We start from the raw sequence: 22,490 nt of genomic DNA on the forward strand, positions 1-22,490 counted from the left end.
CTGCAACACATACCCATATATTGCACATATAGGATCAAAATACTAATATTGCACACTTATTATTTTCTAGTGTTTAACATTCTTATGGCTTACAAGAAAAGGCTGTTTTTGAACCTGGTTGTCCTACATCGAAGACTGCAGAACCTCCTTCCAGAGGCCAGCAGTGAGAACAGACCATGGTTGGGGTGGGAGGGGTCTCTAATTATGTTTTGAGCTCTGGTTAAGGAGAAGCCTGTATAAAACAAGCAGCAATTATTGAAATATTTCAGCTTATGATATGTGTGAAAATAAAGCCAAGAAGTTCAGAAAATTAAGAGATTTTGACGTGACTGCTTGGTTCATGTGGGGTTTTTCCCTCATATTTCCTTAGTTAGGCAGGTATCTGTTTTTAGAAAGTTTTGGCTCAGTTGTGTGTGCACTGTTATGGATTGTGTTATTTGTTTGAGAAAGTTGTATCAATATTTGGTGGAATAACCCTGGTCTTTAGTCACAGTTTTTATGCATCTTGGCATGTTCTCCTCCACCAGTCTTACACACTGCTTTTGGATAACTTTATGCTGCTTTACTCCTAATGTGAATATTCAAGCAGTTCAACTTGGTTTGATTGCCTATGATCATCCATTTTCCTCTTGATTACATTCCAATTTGGAATTTGAAAGGTTTTCAATTTGGTAAAATGAAAGAAATTCAACATTATTAAGTGGTCTTCTTCTTTTCCCAGAGCTGTATGTAAATGTTATAGTTTTCATTGCATTTTAAAAATTGCAGTAAAATAAATTAGGCTGTTCTGAATTTAGCTTAGCACTCAACTTGATTAATACTTACTTTCAGTTTTTAAACAATACAGGTAATGTCTCCAACACTGTGCAAAAGATGATCAGTGAAATTAGTGTGATTTGCTGATGATATGTCACCTATTTTTGTGACATTTTTATATTCCCATCTCAATAAGTGTTCTATTCTTTATGATGAAGAGCCAACAAGTTACCTAAAAATCAAGAAGTTTTAAGAAGTGTGTATCTGAAGATGTTCACAGTCTGTTGTTTCCCTACAAAGAGAAAGTTTACAGTGCACAGTTTTGTGTCTTTGGTCATCGATTATTCATGCGCGTGTCAGAGGTTTTCGAGACGTTTTCAAGAAGATGTTTGACAGATGAGACTCTGCGCTTGTGTACAGTAACGTCCATTTGTTTCGTGACTGTCAGATCCATTTTGAGACAAGGTTGATCTAAGAATTGGCCTAGAAGGCTTGTTCCATATTACGAATTAGATGGCCACTGCAGAGCAACAAGATTGATAGCCAGCACTGTTGCGGACCTGGTTTGCCTTTGAAAGACAACACTGCAGATAGGAGAATATTGATGTGTGCGACCCGTGGCTGCCTGCTAGCAAGGCTGAATTATTCAGGGAAGTGTGTCACATTGAGAACGTAACACACACCAATCTCGGCTCCGTGTGCTTTGTCTTTCTTTGTCTTCTGTTCCGTTGAATTGGCTGCCTCCATGTACAATGCATGAGCACTGAGTTCAGCTGGAGTAGGTTTTATTTTATTCTTTGCTGAGGAAGGAGGGAAGTCTGTGATTGTCTACCTCTTCATGTTTTTATGGCCATTACTGGAACAAAAAAAATCTGGCATAAAGTGGTATTACCTGGATAATTGCAACAGTTTCGGCTTTTAGATTTTGGGAGGGGAAGCTCTGCATGTTTTTGCCTTCCTACGTTCCTACGTTCTCGACACGGTGGAAAACACCACAAAACATCTTATAGAATCACAAAAGATTTCATATTTTGCTTTTAAGAAATGTAGAAATAGCTTTTTAATAGAGTTTTAATCCATTACATCACCCGTTTCCATTGTCCTCACAATTTAAAATTTATTTCCAATTTGTTTACGAAAGTTTACACCTAAAATGCATCCCAGTTGCGTTCTAGTTACTAATGCTAACTAGTGTTTTGAGTATGAAGTATGTCGTATAGATAAAGTTTTAAAGTAAAGTCGCAAATTCGAGTATTATATAAGACCAATTGGTACTTTTGGCAGTGTGGGCAGTGTGCCAAGTCCTGCTGGAAAATGAAATCCGCATCTCCATAAAGGTTGTCAGCAGAGAGGGAAGCATGAAGAGCAGATGACCAACACCAGCAGATGACATGTCTCTCCAAACCATCACTGATTGGTGGAAACATCACACTAGACCTCAACCAGTTTGGACTGTGTGTCTCTCCACTCTTCCTCCAGACTCTGCTCCCTTGATTTACAAATAAAATGTAAAATTTACTGATGATCAGTGATGGTTTAATGGAGAGTCATGTCATCTGCTGGTGTTGATCCACTGTGTTTTATTATTATCGAGTCTAAAGTCAGTGCAGTTTTGTTTTCCCACAAAATCTTACACCACTTCATGCTTCCCTCTGCTGCTGACAACTTTTATGGAGATGAGGATTTCATTTTCCAGCAGGACTTGGCACACTGCCAAAGTATCTGAGATACTGACTTTTGGGTTTTTAGTTGAAAACGCTTAAAATAGATCACTCTGTGTGTAATACATCTATATAACATATGAGTTTCAAATTTTTAGATGTACCTGAATCTAATAAGCATTAGCTGAACTACTAATGTATGGAACATGCATTATTATTTTTAATTAAGTTTGGTTCCTTCAACACTCATTTAGCTACACTAACTTTAGCATTAGCATGAACCGAAGTCCCCAAACTTTGCACAGTTGCATGCATTCCTGATTCTTATTTAAGAGCTTAACCCTCGTAGCTGTCGACCCTCTGGGGGCGGTACCCAGCAGTGACCACATCATGCCGTTTTGTGCCACAGATCCCGAGTGTGCCCCCGAGAGGGTGAGCGAGGATGCTGAGGACGGGCGTCTGAGGAGGCAGAGGTGCTCTCCTGAGGAAGGGGACGAGGCGGAGGAGGAGGACGAGGAGTACAGCTGCCACGCCTGCCGGCAGGTGTTCGGCTCACTGAGCGATCTTACCCAACACAAGATTAATCAATGCCAGCTGACAGGTAAACAACACTCACTCTGCTGTGCTTAGCCTAGCTTAGCGCTTAGCACCAGCACCGCCACCGGCCCTGCCTGTCGCTTCTGTTTATTCTTCTGTCTGCTGCACTTTTTACTTTTAGTTTTATGTGTTTTGTTTGATGTGAAGAGAAGATTTGAAGCATAGAAGGCAAAGATACTCTATAATTCAACTTTGTGTTACTTTTTAATTATGGCTTGTCCGCCTCTTTATGGAAAACATGAACAAAGTTACAGGATACAACATATTTAAGCTTTAATTATGTTCAGTTTCACACATAATGCGTTAAATCTTTGAAATTTAAATGACCTAGCAGTGGGCAGTTTGACAATATATACATATATATAATTTTTTTATATACATTTAAAGCATATTGTGGATATCACTTGTTTTAAAATGGCTTAATATCTTAATACCAGTAGTGTAAATAGTGCTCTTTAATTGGATAAAATGAATATCACTGTAATTGTGTTGCATTTTATTTAAGTTTTAAATTAGTATGCCACATTTTCTCTGTCCTCAATTCTTTTTTATTATTTGCACTTATTAATGACATATGTTTCATTTGTTTTTTGAAGTTTACACCTAGGACGCATCCCAGTTTGCACACTAGTTAATAATGCTAATTAGTGTTTGAGTGTGAAGTATGCAGTATAGATAAAGTGCGAAAGTTTAGTCAAGACGAGACACACACAAAAAAAAATCTCTTCTAAAATTCAACTTTGTGTTACTTTTGAATTATGACTTTTACATGTATAATTATACCACAGTTAGTATCGACCCTGCAATGTGATTGACTGAGAGGTGTTCTATAAGTGTCATTATCAGCCGGTAATGCACTGCAACTGAAACTCTCAATGTATTACTCCACCACATACAGGTAACCTAGCAACGATCCAGCACTTACAAGCCAAACAACGCAGCTACAAACAGAGCAGCAATGGAACTATTTTAACTTGCAGAGTTTTTATAACCAAACTCTTTCAATAACAATGAAAATAGCCATAATGGTACTGTGATATAATTGCAATAATACACTCAAGCTTCAGCCTGCGTGCCTGCTTGTCTCCCACCGCAGCACAGCAGTGCCAATATTACACACTATAGCACTCCCTCTCATGTATTATTGCCTAAATGTACTTATGCTACATTCCATTGAAACATTTGATGTTGGAATCTTCCTGATTTCCAAGTAGAAAATTTCAGTTCTGAATCCAGGATGGCTGCACTTATGTTAACAGTAGTAAAAGCAGCAGTGTTTTATACTATTATATAGTTTATTACAGATATCGCCTGTGTGTAAACGGCTTAAAATTATACACAAAGTATAATAGTATAATTAGTGCTGTTTTATTGGTTCTGATTAAACACTATAACAACTATACTAATGCTGCGTTCCATTTGAACTCAAATATCAGAATATTTCCTAACAAAAAAGGTTCAGCTGGAGCACCCACATAAATTAGAAATCCTCTGGAGAATCTCTTTAACCTTTAATTCATAATCCAACATTCTTGCCCCGAACCTCAACAGTAGTAAAATCAGTAGTTTTGCAGTAGATCTGTTTATTATACATTAGTTAAACACAGAAACTCCGCTAAATTCTGATGTGTAATTGAAAAAGTTTACACTTTATTTAGTGTCATTTATTTGCTCTGTTGAGAGGTAGGCACAGTAACCTTGTTTGCAGGCTGTGTAGGTTGATGTGGGCGTTCTCCTGCATTAGGTAGATCAGAGTCGTACGAACGCTCATTTGTCAACTCCTGCAATCTTCTGGAGCTCAGCTAATATCGGCGAGTGTGTGAGGGTCACTGGCAGATGGGTGTCATTGCTTGTCTGATGTATGAACTCGGCTAAAAATACACTGACAGCGATGGCTGGGGAAACTAATGGTATCAGCTAAAGGCTTTTCCATCCAGCTTCTTCAGGACTGGGCGTCCTCTTTATTTCACACTGGACTCCAGTCTGTACCAGTGATCTAGATTAGGTGACTGTTTAATGGCATAGAGTAATTCAGATAAGTCAGATTTATTTAGTTTATTTACTTTAGTGGCTGATTTAGTTTATTGCAGTAGATGTATTCTTTCACAAATTGTATCACAATATTATTTCAGAATTTCTGTCTGGATTACTACCAAAAAAAATATTAAACATGAATTAAAATTAAAAAACAATAAATGTAGTTGCTGAATGCCAAAAGCACACATATTCAAGTGAAATAACGTAACAAAAATGTAAAAAAAAAAAAAAAAAAAAAAAAAAAAACTAATTAATACTAATACAGCTCCAGGCAAAAGTTTGACACACCTCTTCTTATTCATTATGTCAAAAAAGTATTAAACAAACCTAAATATGTTTTATACTTTCTTCTAAGTCGCACATTTATCTTTGAGGACAGATTTGCACACTCTTGTTATTTTAATCTCATGGTTTGATACTATGTAGAAAGTAAATGAAAGAATTAAAGAGAGAAACTGAATGAGAAGGTGTGTCCAAACTTTTGACTGGTACTGTGCATCAATACACATAATATAACATTATAACACCATAATACACCATACCTTTGACATACACCATAATACAGCTTACCAAATACCTTCCATTACACCCAACCTAACAGAAGAGCATCTCTTAAACCTTTATTGTTGTATTTATTAATATTTGTGAGCCTGGAACTGTAAACTGGCAGATGTGTATATACCTATGTGACCTAGAATATCTATTAAAACAACTGCTTAATAATTTTAGTTTCCTTCTACCTTACTTTTAGCTTTAAGCTTTTGTATGTTTACATTTATGGCATAATGCACAGCAATTAACACATAATAACACTATAATACATCATACTTTTTAAATCAGCGTTCTCCAGTTCTCCAGCACTGAGACTCGAGACTGGAGCAGTATTAGCATTAGCCATTTACAGCGCTAAGTGCTAGCTTTTTCACTGTTCAGAGGTGAGTATTATCAGCCTGTTGCCTGCTGCTAACCCCGGCTAGCACTGCTGGAGCAGCATTAGCATTACCCGCTTAGTGCTAGTTAGCTTTTCCACCTTAAAAGAATCATTGGTACCACTTTAAAATAAGACTACGTTTATAAAGGAATTATAAGTGGTTTACAATTAGTTTATTAATGGTTACTAATTATGTTGTAAATGCCTTAAAAATCATTAATAATCAGTTATAACACATATGTAGAAAGGGAAACAATGACCTGTTGTTTGCCAAATAGTGAACCCACAGCCATCTATATTGTTGCCCTTTCTACGTATGTGATATATCTGATTATTAATGATTTTTAAGGCATTTACAACCTAATTAGTAACCATTAATAAACGAATTGTAAATCATTAATAAAGCCTGTTTAAAGGTAGTCTTATTTTAAAGTGGTACCGAATCATTTAATGCGCCTTATTTTTGGAAATAGACCAGAAAATAGACGTATATTGGTAGTGCTCCTTATAATCTGGTGTGCCTTATAGTGCAAAAAAAAGACAGTAGGTTATAACCTGGTAAAAATTATTAGTCATAACCTGGTTAATTTGTAAAAGTGTATAATACTGCTTCAGTTTATCTTAAACCTTCCCAAAAGCTATACAATATGTAATATAATGTAGTATACTGGATTAGATTTTTTTACTAATAACAAAAGAAGACCTTTACTAAGAGGAAACTTGATCATTTTGGAACGTATAGTGGAATGACTGGTCTGTGCCAAAAGGAACATTTTAAGCAGTTGGGTAAATATTTAGTGTCAGATGTAGAATAGGAGTGATGTGAGAGTGATTTGAGCTCAGGTCCCAATAGATCTGCTTCATTTTCCACAGGACAATAAGCCTTTGTGTGGCTTTTCATCTTAAACGTATAAGTGGCTCTGAGTGAGAGAGAGAGAGGGGTTTATAAATGTGCGATGAGCGAGCGTTCCTCTTGTATCTAACCACAAATTATAAGGCCTGAATGATTTGGATTGGTCTCGTGTGTCTAGACGAGCAGTAAGATATTCCATATGAGTATTACAGAGATTTTCCGTTCTCTGCGAGCCGCTCTGTTCTCTGATTGGGAGGGAACGGAGTTTATTATTGCGTGTGTATTAGCTTGCGTGTGTATTAGCTTGCGTGTGTGTGCGTGTGTGTGTGTGTGTATGCGTGTGTGTGTGTATCCGTGAGGCAGAGGAAATCTGAGCAGTGTGTGTGTGTGATAAGGCATATTATTTTATTCATTTGAGAGAGACAGGCAATCAGCTCAGGAACACTGGCAGGCAGGCTGCAGTGAATAATTCAGCTAAGAGCTAATGCTATTCAAATGCTCTGCGAGTACATTCAGTATGGATGTATTTGTCACACGTTGCTCCCCAAATTAGTGCAGTGCCTGACTCGTACCGGCTCCTGCATCTGCTCTGCTATTTCTCAAGACAGACTTTCCCTGCAGATGAGCTGCTCTATAACTGCTGTACAGGAGGGATCTGTAACTATAGCTATATATATATATATATATATATATATATATATATATATATATATATATATATATATTGTTTTTGGTCAACGTTTTGTCCCAGAAATAATTCCAACTAACAATGTTTGTGACTTAAATTGGTCCCTGTTCTGAATCGTAAAGTTGACTTAAAACTAGGGTTGGGTGGTTTAACTATATTAGAGTCTATCCCTTTTATTATACATTTATTTCTATTCCAATTGTCCCATCTATTTAGCATCCTATCACTAGTGATGCCACAACACAAGAAAGATTTAGACTAGCACATGCCTCCTCCGACTCATAAGAAGTCAGCCACCACCTCTTTTAGAACTGCTGCTGTTGCTGTAGTATTGCCAAATAGCATCACAGCGCATTTGGAGGAAAGCGCAGCGACATCAGCTCACAGATGCCTTGTGCTGAGCGACATCACCCTTTGGAGTGATGAGGAGAAAGAGCACCATCTATTCACCCAGAGAGAGAGGGAGAGAGCAAGGCTAATTGTGCTCTCTCAGGGCTCCGGCAGCTGATGGCAAACTGCATGACTAGAATTCGAACAGCTAACTTGTTCATTCATGTGTTTTTAAGATGGCCTCGGAATTGGTGCGCTCTCTAAATTTGAGTCACACTCTGAAAACGAGTGAAGGAAAAAAAAAATAGTGTTGTTTTTAAAAACAAATCAAAGGAAAGCTTCTAAACCTGGACATGGGTGTGCTTTAAAACACTCCTAAGAACATTCACTCAACTGTGTGTGCAGGGTTAAAGCCTCATTTTCTTTTTAAATATAGGTTATAAAATGTGAGTTACTCTTTTAGTATTTTCTCATGTGTAATAATAATAAATAATTAAAAATAACGTTTGAATAAATAGATGTAAGGTTTGAAGACACTAATTAAATAAACACATGTCTTTGTGTTTATTTAATTAAAAAAAAAGGCATTAAGGATGCAAACTGTACCTGTTTGATATAATCACTGTACTTTGTAAATTCTGTTAAAGTAGGAAAATAGCACATTAATGTATTGTATTTGAGTTAAAAAGGACATATTATTATCATTATTTTATTTTATTAATATCTCTGTTTGTGGAAAAAGAAAGTACTATAGTATTTTTACCATGTTTTTGGCCTTTTTTGACATTAGAACAGATTTTAACAAAAAGGTCACTGCAGATTCAGCTTTATCAGTACAGAATATAAACTACATGTTATGCTGTATATCTATATATATGTCTCTGTTAATGCAACTGTATGTAATAATAAATGGTTACAGTACAGCAGTTTGTGTAATTACACAGGTGTGTTTAAATAGCTGTGATATAAAACATATAAAATATGTTTGTAAAATATAAATATTATTACACATCTGAAGCTGATACCCATGCCTGTTTACACCAGCTAATCTATTTATAACAGTAAATACATCTCCAGTGGTTACATTGTTGTTGCCTGGATTATTAAGGTGTAACTGCTGGGGATGTGCAATGTATTGTTTCAGCATCGCCATTGCCATGTATTGTTGCCAAAACACCAACTTTACAGGAGAGGGAAAAAAACTTTTAAACTTTCAATGAAAGTCAATGTAAAAATAAAAGTTTATTTCAGTTCACTTTGAAGAGTTTCTATTGGTCCATTCATCAATAAATTTTGGCACAGTCTAAAGGAAACAGTTTCTCTGTTCAAATTATGTAGAAAACTAAAATTCGACAAAAATGGAGATACTTTTTTTTTATTAGACAGCGACGATATGCGTGCACAATATATGTCGACTGTGCAATTATACTTGCTCAATATCAATTATTTTACTCAATGTTTCGACAAATGGAGGAATTAGTAATATATTACGGCATGTTTGATTATTGATTTGTGGTAAAAAAAAAATCTGATAAAATCTGATAAAAAAAAAAAAATGTGTTTTTGTTGATTCGTAATATATATGAGCCATTTCAACAAACAACCATATATCAACTATTTGTTATTCTTTCTTTCTTTTAAAATTGTAGAACTTTTGTAACATAAAAATGTGCTTTATTTAGAACTGCATGTTTTTATTCATACTTCATATAAAGTAGCTTACAATAATGACAATGATACATTGCTATTCATTGGAGGGGTTCATATATTGAAAAAATATAAAAAAATATAAAAATAAATGAATAAAAATGTAGTGGAATGATTTATATTTTCCAATATCATGCCACTCGAGTAACTACAGTTATTAGAACACTTATTATGAAGTATAATATTTTTTTTACATAGCTGTGTAATTATGAAACTATTAAAATAAGTATATAATGGAATGTGTTGCACAATAACTGCAGATCTGTACTTTCTGTACTGAGTGTTCTAACACTACAGTTTCTTTTAATTTTCCTTTTTTTTAAAGCAGAACTCACGTATCAGTTCATGTAATTGTATGAAACGAGTACAACCTGCTTTATTATGCTGCCTTCCTGCTATTAGACTAACCCCTCATTAACGTCAATCTCGTAGACAAATAACTCCTAATTGAACAATACTTGAAAAGCAGTATGAATTAGACCCCCCGTGGAAGCTGAATAAAAGAAGGTAATTGCCCTTTCGGAGCTGTGCGCCACTCGCCACCTCCAGAACAAAGGAGACGCGTTAAACCAGGTCTTTCCGGAGAAAAGTACGAGTGCAGGGCTGCAGTCCAGGCCTTGATTGTTGGAACTGTTACTGTGTTTTTGAAGAACTAGTGCTTATACTGTTCCTTTAGTGATTGGAGGTAAGGCTTTATGGCCTTAATACTGGTATTCATGTTGTATTGCTATGTGCCTTTCAGTTTTTGTAATGTGGTAAAAGGCTGCTTTATTTTGAACAGAATAATGAACTTAAACTTAACTTTAACTTAACCACTTTCCTGAAGCCAAGATTGGTCAGGGTGTTTAAAGCTTACATTTAAATCAATGTTAAACTGTATCATTGTATCATTGAAAAGTTACTTCATTTCAGTAATTCTGTTCAAAATGTGAAACTTTTTTTATTATATAGATGTATTACACACAGAGGGGTCTATTTTAGGGGGTTGTTTCTTTTATTGTTGATGATTATTATGGCTTACAGCCAAAAGACAGTATTTTAGAAAATTAGAACATTTATATAAGATCCAATTGGTACTTTTGGCAGTGTGGGCAGTCTGCCAAGTCCTGCTGGAAAATGAAATCTGCATCTTTATAAAAGTTCTATAAAAGAGGGAAGCATGAAGTGCTGTAAGATTTTGTGGGAAAACAAAACTGCACTGACTTTAGACTTGATAATAAAACACAGTGGATCAACACCAGCAGATGACATGTCTCTCCAAACCATCACTGATTGGTGGAAACTTCACACTAGACTGTGTCTCTCCACTCTTCCTCCAGACTCTGGTCCCTTGATTTACAAATGAAATGTAAAATTTACTGATGATCAGTGATGGTTTGGAGAGTCATTTAATAATAAGACATTAAGTCACAATTTTAAATTGTGCAGAGGTCTTTTATTTTTGTAACAATACATACAGCAAGGGTATGCTGTGATTTATGTGCATTCTATGCCAACAAAGACAGAGAGAAGAGAAACATAGAATAGCTAACATTGTTAGACTGGATGCAGCGTGTCCAAAAATATGAAAATATTTAGTTAGCTTAGCTTAAATGCTAGGGACAACTTACGGCAGCTAACGGTACTATCCCAGCCCTGTACTGCTTGTATACTTTAGCTGGAAAATGTAGTATTTTGGGTCAAATGAAAGGTTCCTTTTGTTACATTTATGTAAGTAGAGCATATACAATTAACCTAAACTTAGTGATTTCTGGCTCTCCCTGTTGGCATTCTATATAGTAGTGCTTTGATACACAGCTGCTGGAAAAAAATCTATAGGAAATGCTGTCAAAGCATCATTTTATTAATTGAAAGTTAAGGACGTTGTGCCAACAGCAGGAACTTAATAAACATAGACTAGTCCTTCCGAACTTAAGTGTAACTTATTGCCATAAATATACATTCACAATACATATAATTTAAATATACAATGGATTTCCTGTGATAAAGATAGCATAGCAGCAAGAGGAGCAGCCGAGAAAAGGTTATTGCTCATATGAGAAGGATACTGCATGCATGAGACAGTATGCTAGACGAAAAAAGTAGCACTGAACAGCACGCGAGTAACACTAAGTAGTAGCAAGGGCAGCAAACACTACAGATGGTTGGCAGTGAGTGAGTGAAGAAGTGATGGCAGAACTCAGCTAAAAAAGAGGCTTAGTGCATCTGCTAAGTTCAGAATGCTGCACTCATAGGAAACAAGCTTCCATATAGCGTGAAAAAATAAGCTTATTTGGGGCTAGGGAAGACAATTCTTTGTTATTTAAGCATGCTACATCTTTTCATATAATATAAAACCATACTCAGAGTTCCTTATCTGATTGCATTGACAATTATAGCAAGGACTTGCTGTCCACTATGGGTGGTAATGCCTCCCATAATGTATTCCCAGTACACCAATGACACTGTGGATCAAGATATCTTAAATGCTCTTGCAGGCCATGAGCACGCAGGCCAATGATTAGCCTCTCACACAAGATAACACCTCACAATGTATACACTTCTGTTCTATAACCTTTAGCTTCTCAGTATTTAGCATATGTATGTAATTCCATACATACAATTTTACATAAATACTGTATGTAGTACAATATACAACTTTGGGAAAAAAATAAATCAGAGACCACTTATAGATGATAGGTTTCTTTGATTTTACCAAATTGAAAACCTCTGGAATATAATCAAGAGGAAGATGGATGATCACAAGCCATCAAACCAAACTGAACTGCTTGAATTTTTCACCAGGATTGAGTAGCATAAAGTTATCCAGAAGCAGTGTGTAAGACTGGTGGAGGAGAACACGCCAAGATGCATAAAAACTGTGATTAAAAACCAGGGTTATTCCACCAAATATTGATTTCTGAACTCCTAAAACTTTACGAATATGAACTTGTTTTCTCATTTCTCATTTTCTGCAAATTAATCCTCTAAATTACAATATTTTTATTTTAAATTTGGGAGAAATGTTGTCTGTAGTTTATAGAATAAAATGACCATGCTCATTTTACTCAAACATATACCTATAAATAGCAAAATCGGATAAACTGGTTCAGAAACTGGTCTCTTTTCCAGATTTTTTCCAGAGATGTATATATGGGTGCCGTGTAAAAGATGGTGCAGTGGTTGTTGTGGAGTAGTGGCTACAATAAAGCTCTTCTCCCTGTGGAATGATAGGGATGGTTTGGCAAGTTCACCTCAACACACCACATACAAGTCCTTAGGCAACACTACTAACAGTACATCTGTGTGTACTGTGGTTCAGATGGTTTGAATGATTCTAAATCTCTCTCTTGGCAAGAATGACAGTCAGCAAAAGCTGTAAATGTACTGTAGCTGTAGAATGCTTTACAGTGCACACAGTACAGTAAAACTGTAAACTGTAAAACTGTGTTTCCGTTGGTTCCTTCAGTAGAAGCATTTTGAAGGTTACTAGCATTTACTGTTCCTTTCTTTGCTTGGAAAGACTCTGAAAGCCGAGTGGACGGACACATCCGCTTTCCGGCTGGAAAGTGGGAGCGAACGAAGCACAAAGAAAGAAAAAGAGAGAGATGTAACATGTCACCCCGATCAATGGCTGCCTTTGTCTCCCCCCAGTCTGGGAGAGGTTTAACACCTTTCTGTGCACTTAAGGCGCGACCGCTGGCCTGCGCTGAGGGAATCCGGCGGTATGGATCGGCCTGTGTCCCTAATGCGATCGGTGCTATTGATCGCACTAATGCTGGACTGCAGAAGGAGCCGGGAGGAAGAGAGGGGAGGAAAGAAAGAAAGAGAGAGAGAGCAAGAGAGAAAGTAAAGAGAGAAATCAAGAGGCCGAGAGAGAGAGAGAGACGGAGAGAAAGAAAGCCAGAGAGAGAGAGAGGGAGAGTGCATGCTGCAGGAATGTGTCTCTAGGGAGCAGGCCATCTTCGAATAGGGCAGGGCTGGAGGAATGTTTGCAGCACCCCCTCTCTTTCCTCGCTCTCTTCTTTCTTGTATCGACCCCCTCGACTCTCACACACTCACACACACATACATGCATGCACACACACTCTGCCTTCAACAGGGACTCTCCAGATGCTTGGGCAGGGCTGCTGGAATGCCTCCCCTGAGAGAAGGTCTACTGCACACATGGCGCGGGGCGGGTGGAATGCGCCCCCGGAGAGCAGGAGGAGGCAGAGCTAGAGGTATGTTTACCCCTGAAAGCCCCCTGTGCTCGCTGGGCCCGGGCCCGCTCCGCTCTGGCTCTGGATCTGGCCCCGGCACGACTGTGGATCAGGTTTCTGCGGGCCGGGCGCTGCATCCTGCTGTCCACCCCGGGCTCCGATTGCCTCAGGGAACCGAGAGAAGGAGGAGCGCTTTGTCTGCTCTTAAGAGCCTGTTATCAACCCTCGGCAAGGCAGCTGATCAAGGTCAGAGTAGCTTGAATGCAGGTTACAGCCGGGATCCTCGCCTACGACTTGATGCAGAGGTTCTGGGCTGGACGTTGTGTTGTTGAAAACAGCAAAAGCATGGTATCATACTCTTGACTCGGTCAAAAAACCAATTGAATACACCTTGCACACTCAAATCCTTTCACCAGTAATGCTAGCACTTGGTTAGTTCCTCTTATCAAAAAGCTCTTATCGACCCTTGATGAGGCAGCTAGTCATGGTCAGAGTATCCTGTATCCTTGCCTACATTTCGATGTAAAGGTTCTAGTATGGTATATTGAATAGTCAACAACTGCATCAAAATATTGTCTACAAATACCAGTAGTGGCACTGATTAATCAGTCAATCAGGCGGAAAGATGCTCCTGTAGCCACTTTTACTCCCAAATCGTTTATCGTTAAACATTATCGGGATATTTCACCAGTTATGGTAGCACTATGTTTGTTCCTAAAATCCCCTTATTGACCCCTGAAAAAGCAGCTAATCATGGTCGGAGTATCCTGTGTCGTTGCCTACATTTCGATGTAGAGGTTCTAGTATGGTTGTTGAATAGCTGACAACTGCAAAAGCTTGGTAATGGCATCCAAATATTTTCTACAAATACCCAAAGAAGAACCAGTTGTGGCACTGATTAATCACTCAATCAGCTAGATGCTCCTGTAGCCACTTTTACTCTCAAATCATTTACCGTTAAACATTATCGTGATATTTCACCAGTTATGGTAGCACTATGTTTGTTCCTAAAAACCTCTTATCAACACTAGTAAAAGCAGCTAATAATGGTCAGAGTAACCTGAATGCTGACTAGAGATCAGATCCTCACCTACATTTTGATGTAGAGGTCAATTAGATCAGTCAGTTAACCAAACGGCAAGATTCTTCTTTAGACCTCTTCACGTTCTAATCCATGAACATTACTTGGATACTTTCACTGGTAATGCTAAGACCTAGTTTTCTCCTAAAAGCCCTTAACAAAGCAGTTTATCAGGGTCAAAACATCCTAAATACAGGTTAGAGATTGAATCCTCGTCTTTCCAGATCCTTGATGCGAAAGTTATATGTGCAGGTTTTGTTCTATACTCTAGAATATAGTTTCTGTTGAGATCATAGATGTTTGTAGCTCCAGTGCAGAACAAAAGAAGCTGCTCTCAGACACTAAACTTCCTAAACAACTTGATCTTGGTTGATTGATCAATTAACTGCATTCAGAATGTGAAGAACATCTAAAATCCTTCTCAAATCTTCTGGTCATCACTGCCTCTGTACCTTTTTACTTATGTAAGAAGTCAACCTGCCTATTGATACCTTCTTCTTGGCCATTACTGAGAACTTTCTGGTCCAAAGAACAGAAACTCCCTAACCAGAGTACACCAAGCACCTTTCCTCCAGAATGAGGGCCAGCAAGTGCTCTGTTAATTGTTGCCATCTTTTAACATCTGGAAAAACAGACCAGGGAACTAAGCCCTTTTCAGCCAGGCTCTACCCAGTACAAGAAGTGATTAGCCTTGTGGTGAGACCTACCGCTGCGAATTAGGTTTCAGTCAGTCTGCCTGCACTATGGGATGTGCTGGTGGGTCCAAAGGAAACAAGTGACTGTGTTTACATTGGGAGGGAATGAGAGCGAGTTCCTTTCTTGCTTACTCATTGCAATGTGGCATCCTGAGGTACTGTGGTCACAAAGTCAAGTACCTCCTGTTCCTCTCCCAGCACATGCTTGCCAGAGTTACTTGCCAATGGTGCCTGGCTAGCAGTTTAACAAAGCCAAGGCAGCAGCCTTCAAGTTTAGTCTACAATTACCCGAAGTAGTATCATTGTAAGATGCTTCATTTGTAAGTTTTTTCCCCAACATTATTGGGAACTTGTTTGATGAAGTAGAGACAAGTCTGTAAAGGTGCTATCAAATGATCATCCAAACCGAAGACCCTGTAAGCCATTTCCTTGCTCAAATCGCGGGAAATTATGGGGACCCATTCATCAGAATTGTGTAAAATGTGTCCTTGATACACAAACCCCATAAATGTCTTTTTTTCGGGATGAAAACCTTTGCATTTGCCTTGAAACATGTGAATGCAAGGTAAATTTTTGTACAAAGTAATCCTCAATGTCATTTGTGTAGTTTTCATTGTAGAGGCTAGTATATGCTTGTAGGTCTTATCTACGCCATAGTCTACGCTGTAACCTACAGTGTCGCCTATGAAATTTACTAGAAGTTTAATTACGCATTACAATAATGCAGACTGCAGCAACAGTTATTGATCCATATATACTACAGAGCAACACATACACACACACACACCAATGCACAAGTATAAACGCTACCAACAGCATAGGCCACTTTTGCAGGCTACGACATAGACTCGCTGACTTGCCGTGGAAGTATATATCACATATAAATATAAATATGTATATATATATATATATATATATATATATATATATATATATATATATATATATATATATATATATATATATATATGTCTCAGTCTCATAGACTGTAATGAGACGTCCTGGGGTGCACTTATTAAACTATAAGTGATCCAGTTCTGAGAACCAGCTGTTCTCTTCTCCTGAACCTCCTGGCAATTTCCTAAGAATTGAACTGGACCAGTTTCTGTGCAGATCAATTTCTGAATTAAATTTCAATCTTGACTTTGAGTTCTGTTCACATATTACCCATTCCCATTTGCTTCCTTCTAAATTTTTTGTTTTTAGATGGATAGATAGATAGATAGATAGATAGATAGATAGATAGATAGATAGATAGATAGATAGATAGATAGATAGATAGATAGATAGATAGATAGATAGATAGATACTTTATTTATTTGACTTCTTATCTAAAATATATTTACCTCACAACCCTTTAAAAAGAAGTCAAGTCTAGTTTTAGAAATCCTCCCTATATCTTAGCTTATCTCTGAAACGTCCTTCCTCCATCCTTCGGCTGCTCACTCTGTGGAGATTCTTTCTTCCCTTCTCTCCCTGAAGCTGCTCCTTTCCTCCTGTCCTTCTGTGGAGGACCTTCCCCTTGTGAGGACTCTTGTGAGATGGCCTTTTTAATAAGTGCCTTTCCCTGTTCTCATCACAGCACTGGGAGAATACGCTAAGCATGCCTAGTCCAGATGGCCGAGGAGAACGGAAATCGACAGAATTAAGGTTCATAGTGGAGAGCAGTAGAGTTGAGAAGTACTATATATTTTTTCCACCAATAGCAGAAATGAGTTTTGTTTAAAGTTTTTTAAACATTTACTAACCTTTAAAAAACGCTTTTATTGTGGTAACTTCCGCCTCTGCAGCGCCCTCTCAGGTTGAACTGTGCTGTAGGTGAAGATGATGTAACAGTGTACTTTGGTACGCAGACGCATCACAATATGCAGATCGGACAATTGATAATACGGCCCACCTGCTGACGTCCAATCATCTGCGTCTCACTACTATCAGAGGCACATTGTTGCAGCTCAGCCAATCAACTCTCCTGCCCTGCTTCTAAACCCATACATCACCCAGTACCCCTCCCATTTTTTTTGCCATTTCCAAATTTGAGCTGAGAGGGGAGTCAACAAAAATCAGGGGGGTAGTGTCCCTTTAAAAAAATGCCAAAAATACCAATCTCTATCTCTTAAGTTGTTCTATTGAATGCACATATGCTAACATGGTAAAAGTCATGGGGCAGCAATGTGTAAATTGATCACCTATATATGCTGTGAGGTGTTTTTTTGTGAGAGTGTCAAAAATCAAGTTTTTTTAAATTGTTGGTAACATTATTATCATAAGTTAGTTGCACAAGTTATTTTATTGAATACACATGTTGACATTCTAAAATACATGGGATAGCAATATCAAAATTATCATGAAGTGTTACCTCAGGGAACGGTTTTTACATGTTGTGAGGTATTATCTTGTGAGTGTGTCGAATGTCATGGGATATAGCTGTACCTAAATTGATCATAAAGTGTTGCATAAGAGTTTTGCAGGTAAGAGCATTTCCCATTTTTAGTTTGATTGGTTATTGACCAGCATGCTAATGGAAAATGTGACATAATTTATCAAAGTTGTAAAGAGGCCTGATCGTGGGTGCCGGAAACATTAACATAACTCAAACCACAGTGTTGGATGTTTACTGGGAATGCATAATACATGTCATTACCACCCACAATGGACAGCACAGTTTGTGTTGGGTCTGCACAGTGTAACTGTTGTTGTTGTTTTTTTTTTTCTTTAGTTTACTTTAAAATTGGGAACACAGATTGTATTATATTATAAATATATATTTTTTATATCTTAATATTTATTGCACAGCATCAGCCCTAGTGTGTGATAATGATCAAGACCAGCAATGTCTGGCTAGAATTGTCCTTGCAAGACAGAAATTACATCCGCACACCTATCCCACATGTCAGTGTTGCATTTCATCAGCTTTCATTAGCTTTCATCAGACATTGGCAAAAGTCATGGGACACGACAACCCATTCCTGATAACCAATGCCGTACTTTTCCCATTCGATTGTGTAATAAAGAGAAAGACCCTTATCTAGCGACTTCAGAAAGACAGATTTTCCAGACATTAGCATGTTAGAGGAGCAGCGCTACCAGCATAAAAACGCTTCAGCGTGCCACAGAAGCAACGCCGCTAGCATGCTAGCGCCCTGAACGCTGGAACCTTTCCATTAATTCGCAATTCCTCCACGTTTGAGGCCGGGTGTCATGATCTTCTGATGTGATGAGATAGGCAGAAGATAACAAGGCTTTGAAAGGAAGCAGCGGGGTCAGGGGAGAATAGCACTTTCTGAGCTGTCGCCCCGTTTGAAAAGAAACCTCACGGTAGAGTGAGCTTTCTGAATTGGTCTCAAGCCTGTCTTGAGTGCCTTGTGTGTATGTGTTAGTGTATGTGTGTGTGTGTGTGTTAGTGTGTGTGTTGGTGCGTGCTCGTGGGCTCTGATATGCATGCGCTGGTGGTATCGAGTCACGGTGTGTTTCAGTGTGCAGTGTTCACGAGGGCAGTGATGTATGACGTTATTTGTGCGGTTGGACATTGTGATCATTGTGTACGGGTGCCGAGGCTCATCCTCGAGTGTGTGCACGCTCGCGAGTGTGTGTGTGTGTGAGCGAGCCTCCCCATGGCCTGTGTGCAGTAGAGCTTCCTGCGTCTCCTCCGCTGCGATGCCGGGAACATTAGTAGGAGTGTCATTAGGCATTCAAAGCAGCTGCAGTCTCGTGAGACGTGCCTCTTTGCCTCTCCCCGGAGCTTCGCACCGCACATTATGCACTGGATCAACTATTTATTGGGCTTTGTCAGGAGCTCAGCCACAATGAGAGGAAAAGAGAGAGAGAGGCTGGCTGCCGGGAAGCAGGGTGCCAGCCTTTCCTCTCTGTGTGTCCTTTAGAGATGCCACAATACCATCTCTTTTCTTTTCTAGTCTAGTATTAGAAGAGTAATCTTAAGTATCATCTGATGCTGATAGTATGGGTGTGCCATATTGTGACACAGTAATATTATTGTGAATAAATAAACCCATATTATTGTGATAATAGCAGTATTTTATCTGGAAAGCAGTCTGTTTTATATTTGATTGATCGAGATGAGATTGACTTACTGTGAAGCTTTAAAGGGCTCTGCACGATAAGGGAGAAAACTGACATTGCAAAAGCTGCAATGCAATATACTGTTTAAACTGCGATATACTATCTTGCAGTGTTAAAAAAATAATCAGATTAATTACAATAATATTATGTCATTAACTGTGATTAATCACACTTGTTCTTCTTAAGACGCAAGTTTTTATAGTGGATATTTAAATGTAAATAAAAAAAATGAATAAAAAAATTACAATTTCTAAAATTGTATTTATATTAGTGGTGTCAGTTAAAATACTAAGAAAAAATATTTGTATGCTTGAAGGGAGATAAAGCCAGCGTGGGATAACGCTGGAATAAAGAATGTATGATAAATTAGATAGAGGGAACTTTTTTTTTTTTTTTTTTTTTACTTTATTGTAAATATCTCAGCTTTGTTGTCAATATTCACTTAAATGATCAGATATTAAATAGTATTAAATAATAAAAACACAAGACCAATCACAACCTAGTGTGTTTAAATTACATGTACTCAATCAAAGTACTTAATAAAAATAATAAAACTAACGTAACTGCAATTCTTCATGTAAACACTAATATTTAAAGCAGCACTAGGTAGGTTTTCCTTGATTTTTGATCTCTTTAAAGAAGTAAAATTACAGCTTGAAACTCACTGCAGCGCTGCATTGAGGTGTAATAGGAGGAATAGCGGTGCTCTCGTGTCTGTGCCGGAGCTCCTCTGAGCTCAAACCAGACTCTGTAAGTTTTCCGAGGCGAGAACTGCGACCTGCTTTCCGACCTTTAGTTCTACAACAGTTCTACAAGGACTTCTGCTTCATTCTTTACAAACTAACATACAGACACTCTAGCAGAAGCTGGAAAGAGACCGAATATGTCTGTGAAAGCCAGAAAACGAGAAAGAGAAACCAATCCGCCTGAAACATTTATTACACTCTGCAACCGTAGGGGGAGCCTGCGAGCACAAAATCTCAATCCTACCTAGTGGAGCTTTAACTAACGGTAGGTTGAGTGTTCTATGTACAATTGTGACCAACATAGTCCTAAACAAATCAGTATAGAATCTAGTCCAATTGGAAATGGACTGAAAATCAAAACCCTACTAAGTTGTGATGTAAAACATGTGCACGTGTAAAAGTTGCAACACTCTGCATGACTACCTTCACTGTAGACCTAATTATTAACTTAAGTAGTGCAGCCTCAGTCTGTTTCCTACTGCTTCTTTATTCACACGCAAACACACAGTGCTTAGTGATGAGCCCTTCCTCATTTGGTTTGTTTGTTGGTTGTTTTCGGACCTTTCCTCTGCCTCCCGGTTGTCTGGGCCGGGCAGAAGAATGGAGCATTAAATGTTAATAGGTCTGAGTCTGGCTGGAGCACAATCACCAGCCACTACAGCCTGTCCTCCTGTCCTGGAACGAACGCAGCAGTGGAAGTGCAAAACAACCAAATTAAAGAAGAGCATTCTGTCAGAGCCAGCATTCGCATGCTCCGGGGCTAACACACAGGGCACTGACACCGGGAAACAGAGAAACAGAGAGAGTTTCACAACTACACAGCTGTAATACAGATAGTGCCGAGGGTAGGGGGTGGTGTAATACGGGAAATAAGGTGGGAAGTTAGAAAATGGCTTTTTTTTTTGTTTACTTAAAGCAGCAGTATGTGAGATTGAGCTGGGGGAGACACAATAGTCGGCATAATGGTATCAGTGTCCTGGCCTTGTCATCCCTACAGTGTCTAATCTTAAATTAGAATATCATTGAAAAAAGTTACTTTATTGCAGTAATTCAGTTCAAAATGTAAACCTCATATTTTATATAGATGTATTAAACACACAGAGTCATCTATTTTAAGTGTTTTCTTCTTTTGTTGTTGTTGATTATGGCTTACAGCCAATGAAACCCCAACAATCAGTGTTTCAGAAAATTAGGATATTATATAAGACCAACTGGCACTTGTGTAAGTGTAGGCAGTGTGCCAAGTCCTGCTGGAAAATGAAATCCGCATCATACAGTGCTGTCACTGCACTGATTTTGGACTTGATATAACACAGTGTATCAACACCAGCAGATGACATGACTCTCCAAACCATCACTGATCATCAGTAAAGAGTCTGGAGGAAGAGTGGAGAGACACACAGTCCAAGCTTCTTGAGGTCTAGTGTGAAGTTTCCACCAATCAGTGATGGTTTGGAGAGACATGTCATCTGCTGGTGTTGATCCACTGTGTTCTATCAAGTCTAAAGTCAGTGCAGTTTTGACCTGGAGATTTTGGTCTTCTAGAGATTTCTCCTAGAAATAGAGATAAAGAATTGCTATGAATATTCGATTGCATTCAGCATACTGGATGATCCACCACCCTATTTATATTCTCCCAATCCCAAGAGTTTTGGATGATGCACTATTATTCCAGAGACAACAGCACAGTTCTCTCCACAGCGCTACAGCTCAATGCTGGGGGTTTTATTCCTCTCTCGCTCCTAGACACACCTAGACATTCAGTATCTCAGGGCATTTTTACCCCTCTAGTTGGTTTCTATGGTCCGCATTAGTTGATAAGATCGCTTATTTAGAGCGTTTCTCGTTTGGTTTGGTTTGTTTTTAAACAGGCATAAACCAAAACGCACCAAAATATGCACCAATAAACCACACAAGCACATTGTAAATAAAGTTAGAAGATTCTGTGTGCCAGTGTGTATATCTGTGCAGTGTGACGCTGCTTTAACACAGAACACACACAAAATAAAACATTAACGCTGCACTTTCAAACAGTGTTTTCAATGGGATTTACAGCACAGATGTACACATAGTAAATGGAGTTGCACGGTTGTGAGCAGTGAGCCCTGCACATACTGCACTCCAACAGCTTGGAGCAGCAGAGACAGCAT

General features: G+C 38.3%; 1 protein-coding gene across 9 annotated transcripts in view; it reads left to right on the top strand.

Annotated features, from left to right (window-relative positions):
- Nucleotides 1-22,490, top strand: part of LOC103026130 (zinc finger protein 521) — a 250,362-nt gene that overhangs the window by 51,525 nt on the left and 176,347 nt on the right. For all 9 annotated transcript variants that reach the window (XM_049483079.1, XM_049483080.1, XM_049483081.1 and 6 more), the window contains one exon: nucleotides 2,827-3,018. Coding sequence is in view for 6 of the 9 variants with exons in the window: in XM_049483073.1 (XP_049339030.1) it covers nucleotides 2,827-3,018 (192 nt within the window). In the remaining 3 variants the exon portion in view is untranslated. The remainder of the gene's footprint in view (nucleotides 1-2,826; nucleotides 3,019-22,490) is intronic.

This window comes from Astyanax mexicanus, chromosome 8, assembly GCF_023375975.1.
Source record: "Astyanax mexicanus isolate ESR-SI-001 chromosome 8, AstMex3_surface, whole genome shotgun sequence".
Classification (NCBI taxonomy): domain Eukaryota; kingdom Metazoa; phylum Chordata; class Actinopteri; order Characiformes; family Acestrorhamphidae; genus Astyanax; species Astyanax mexicanus.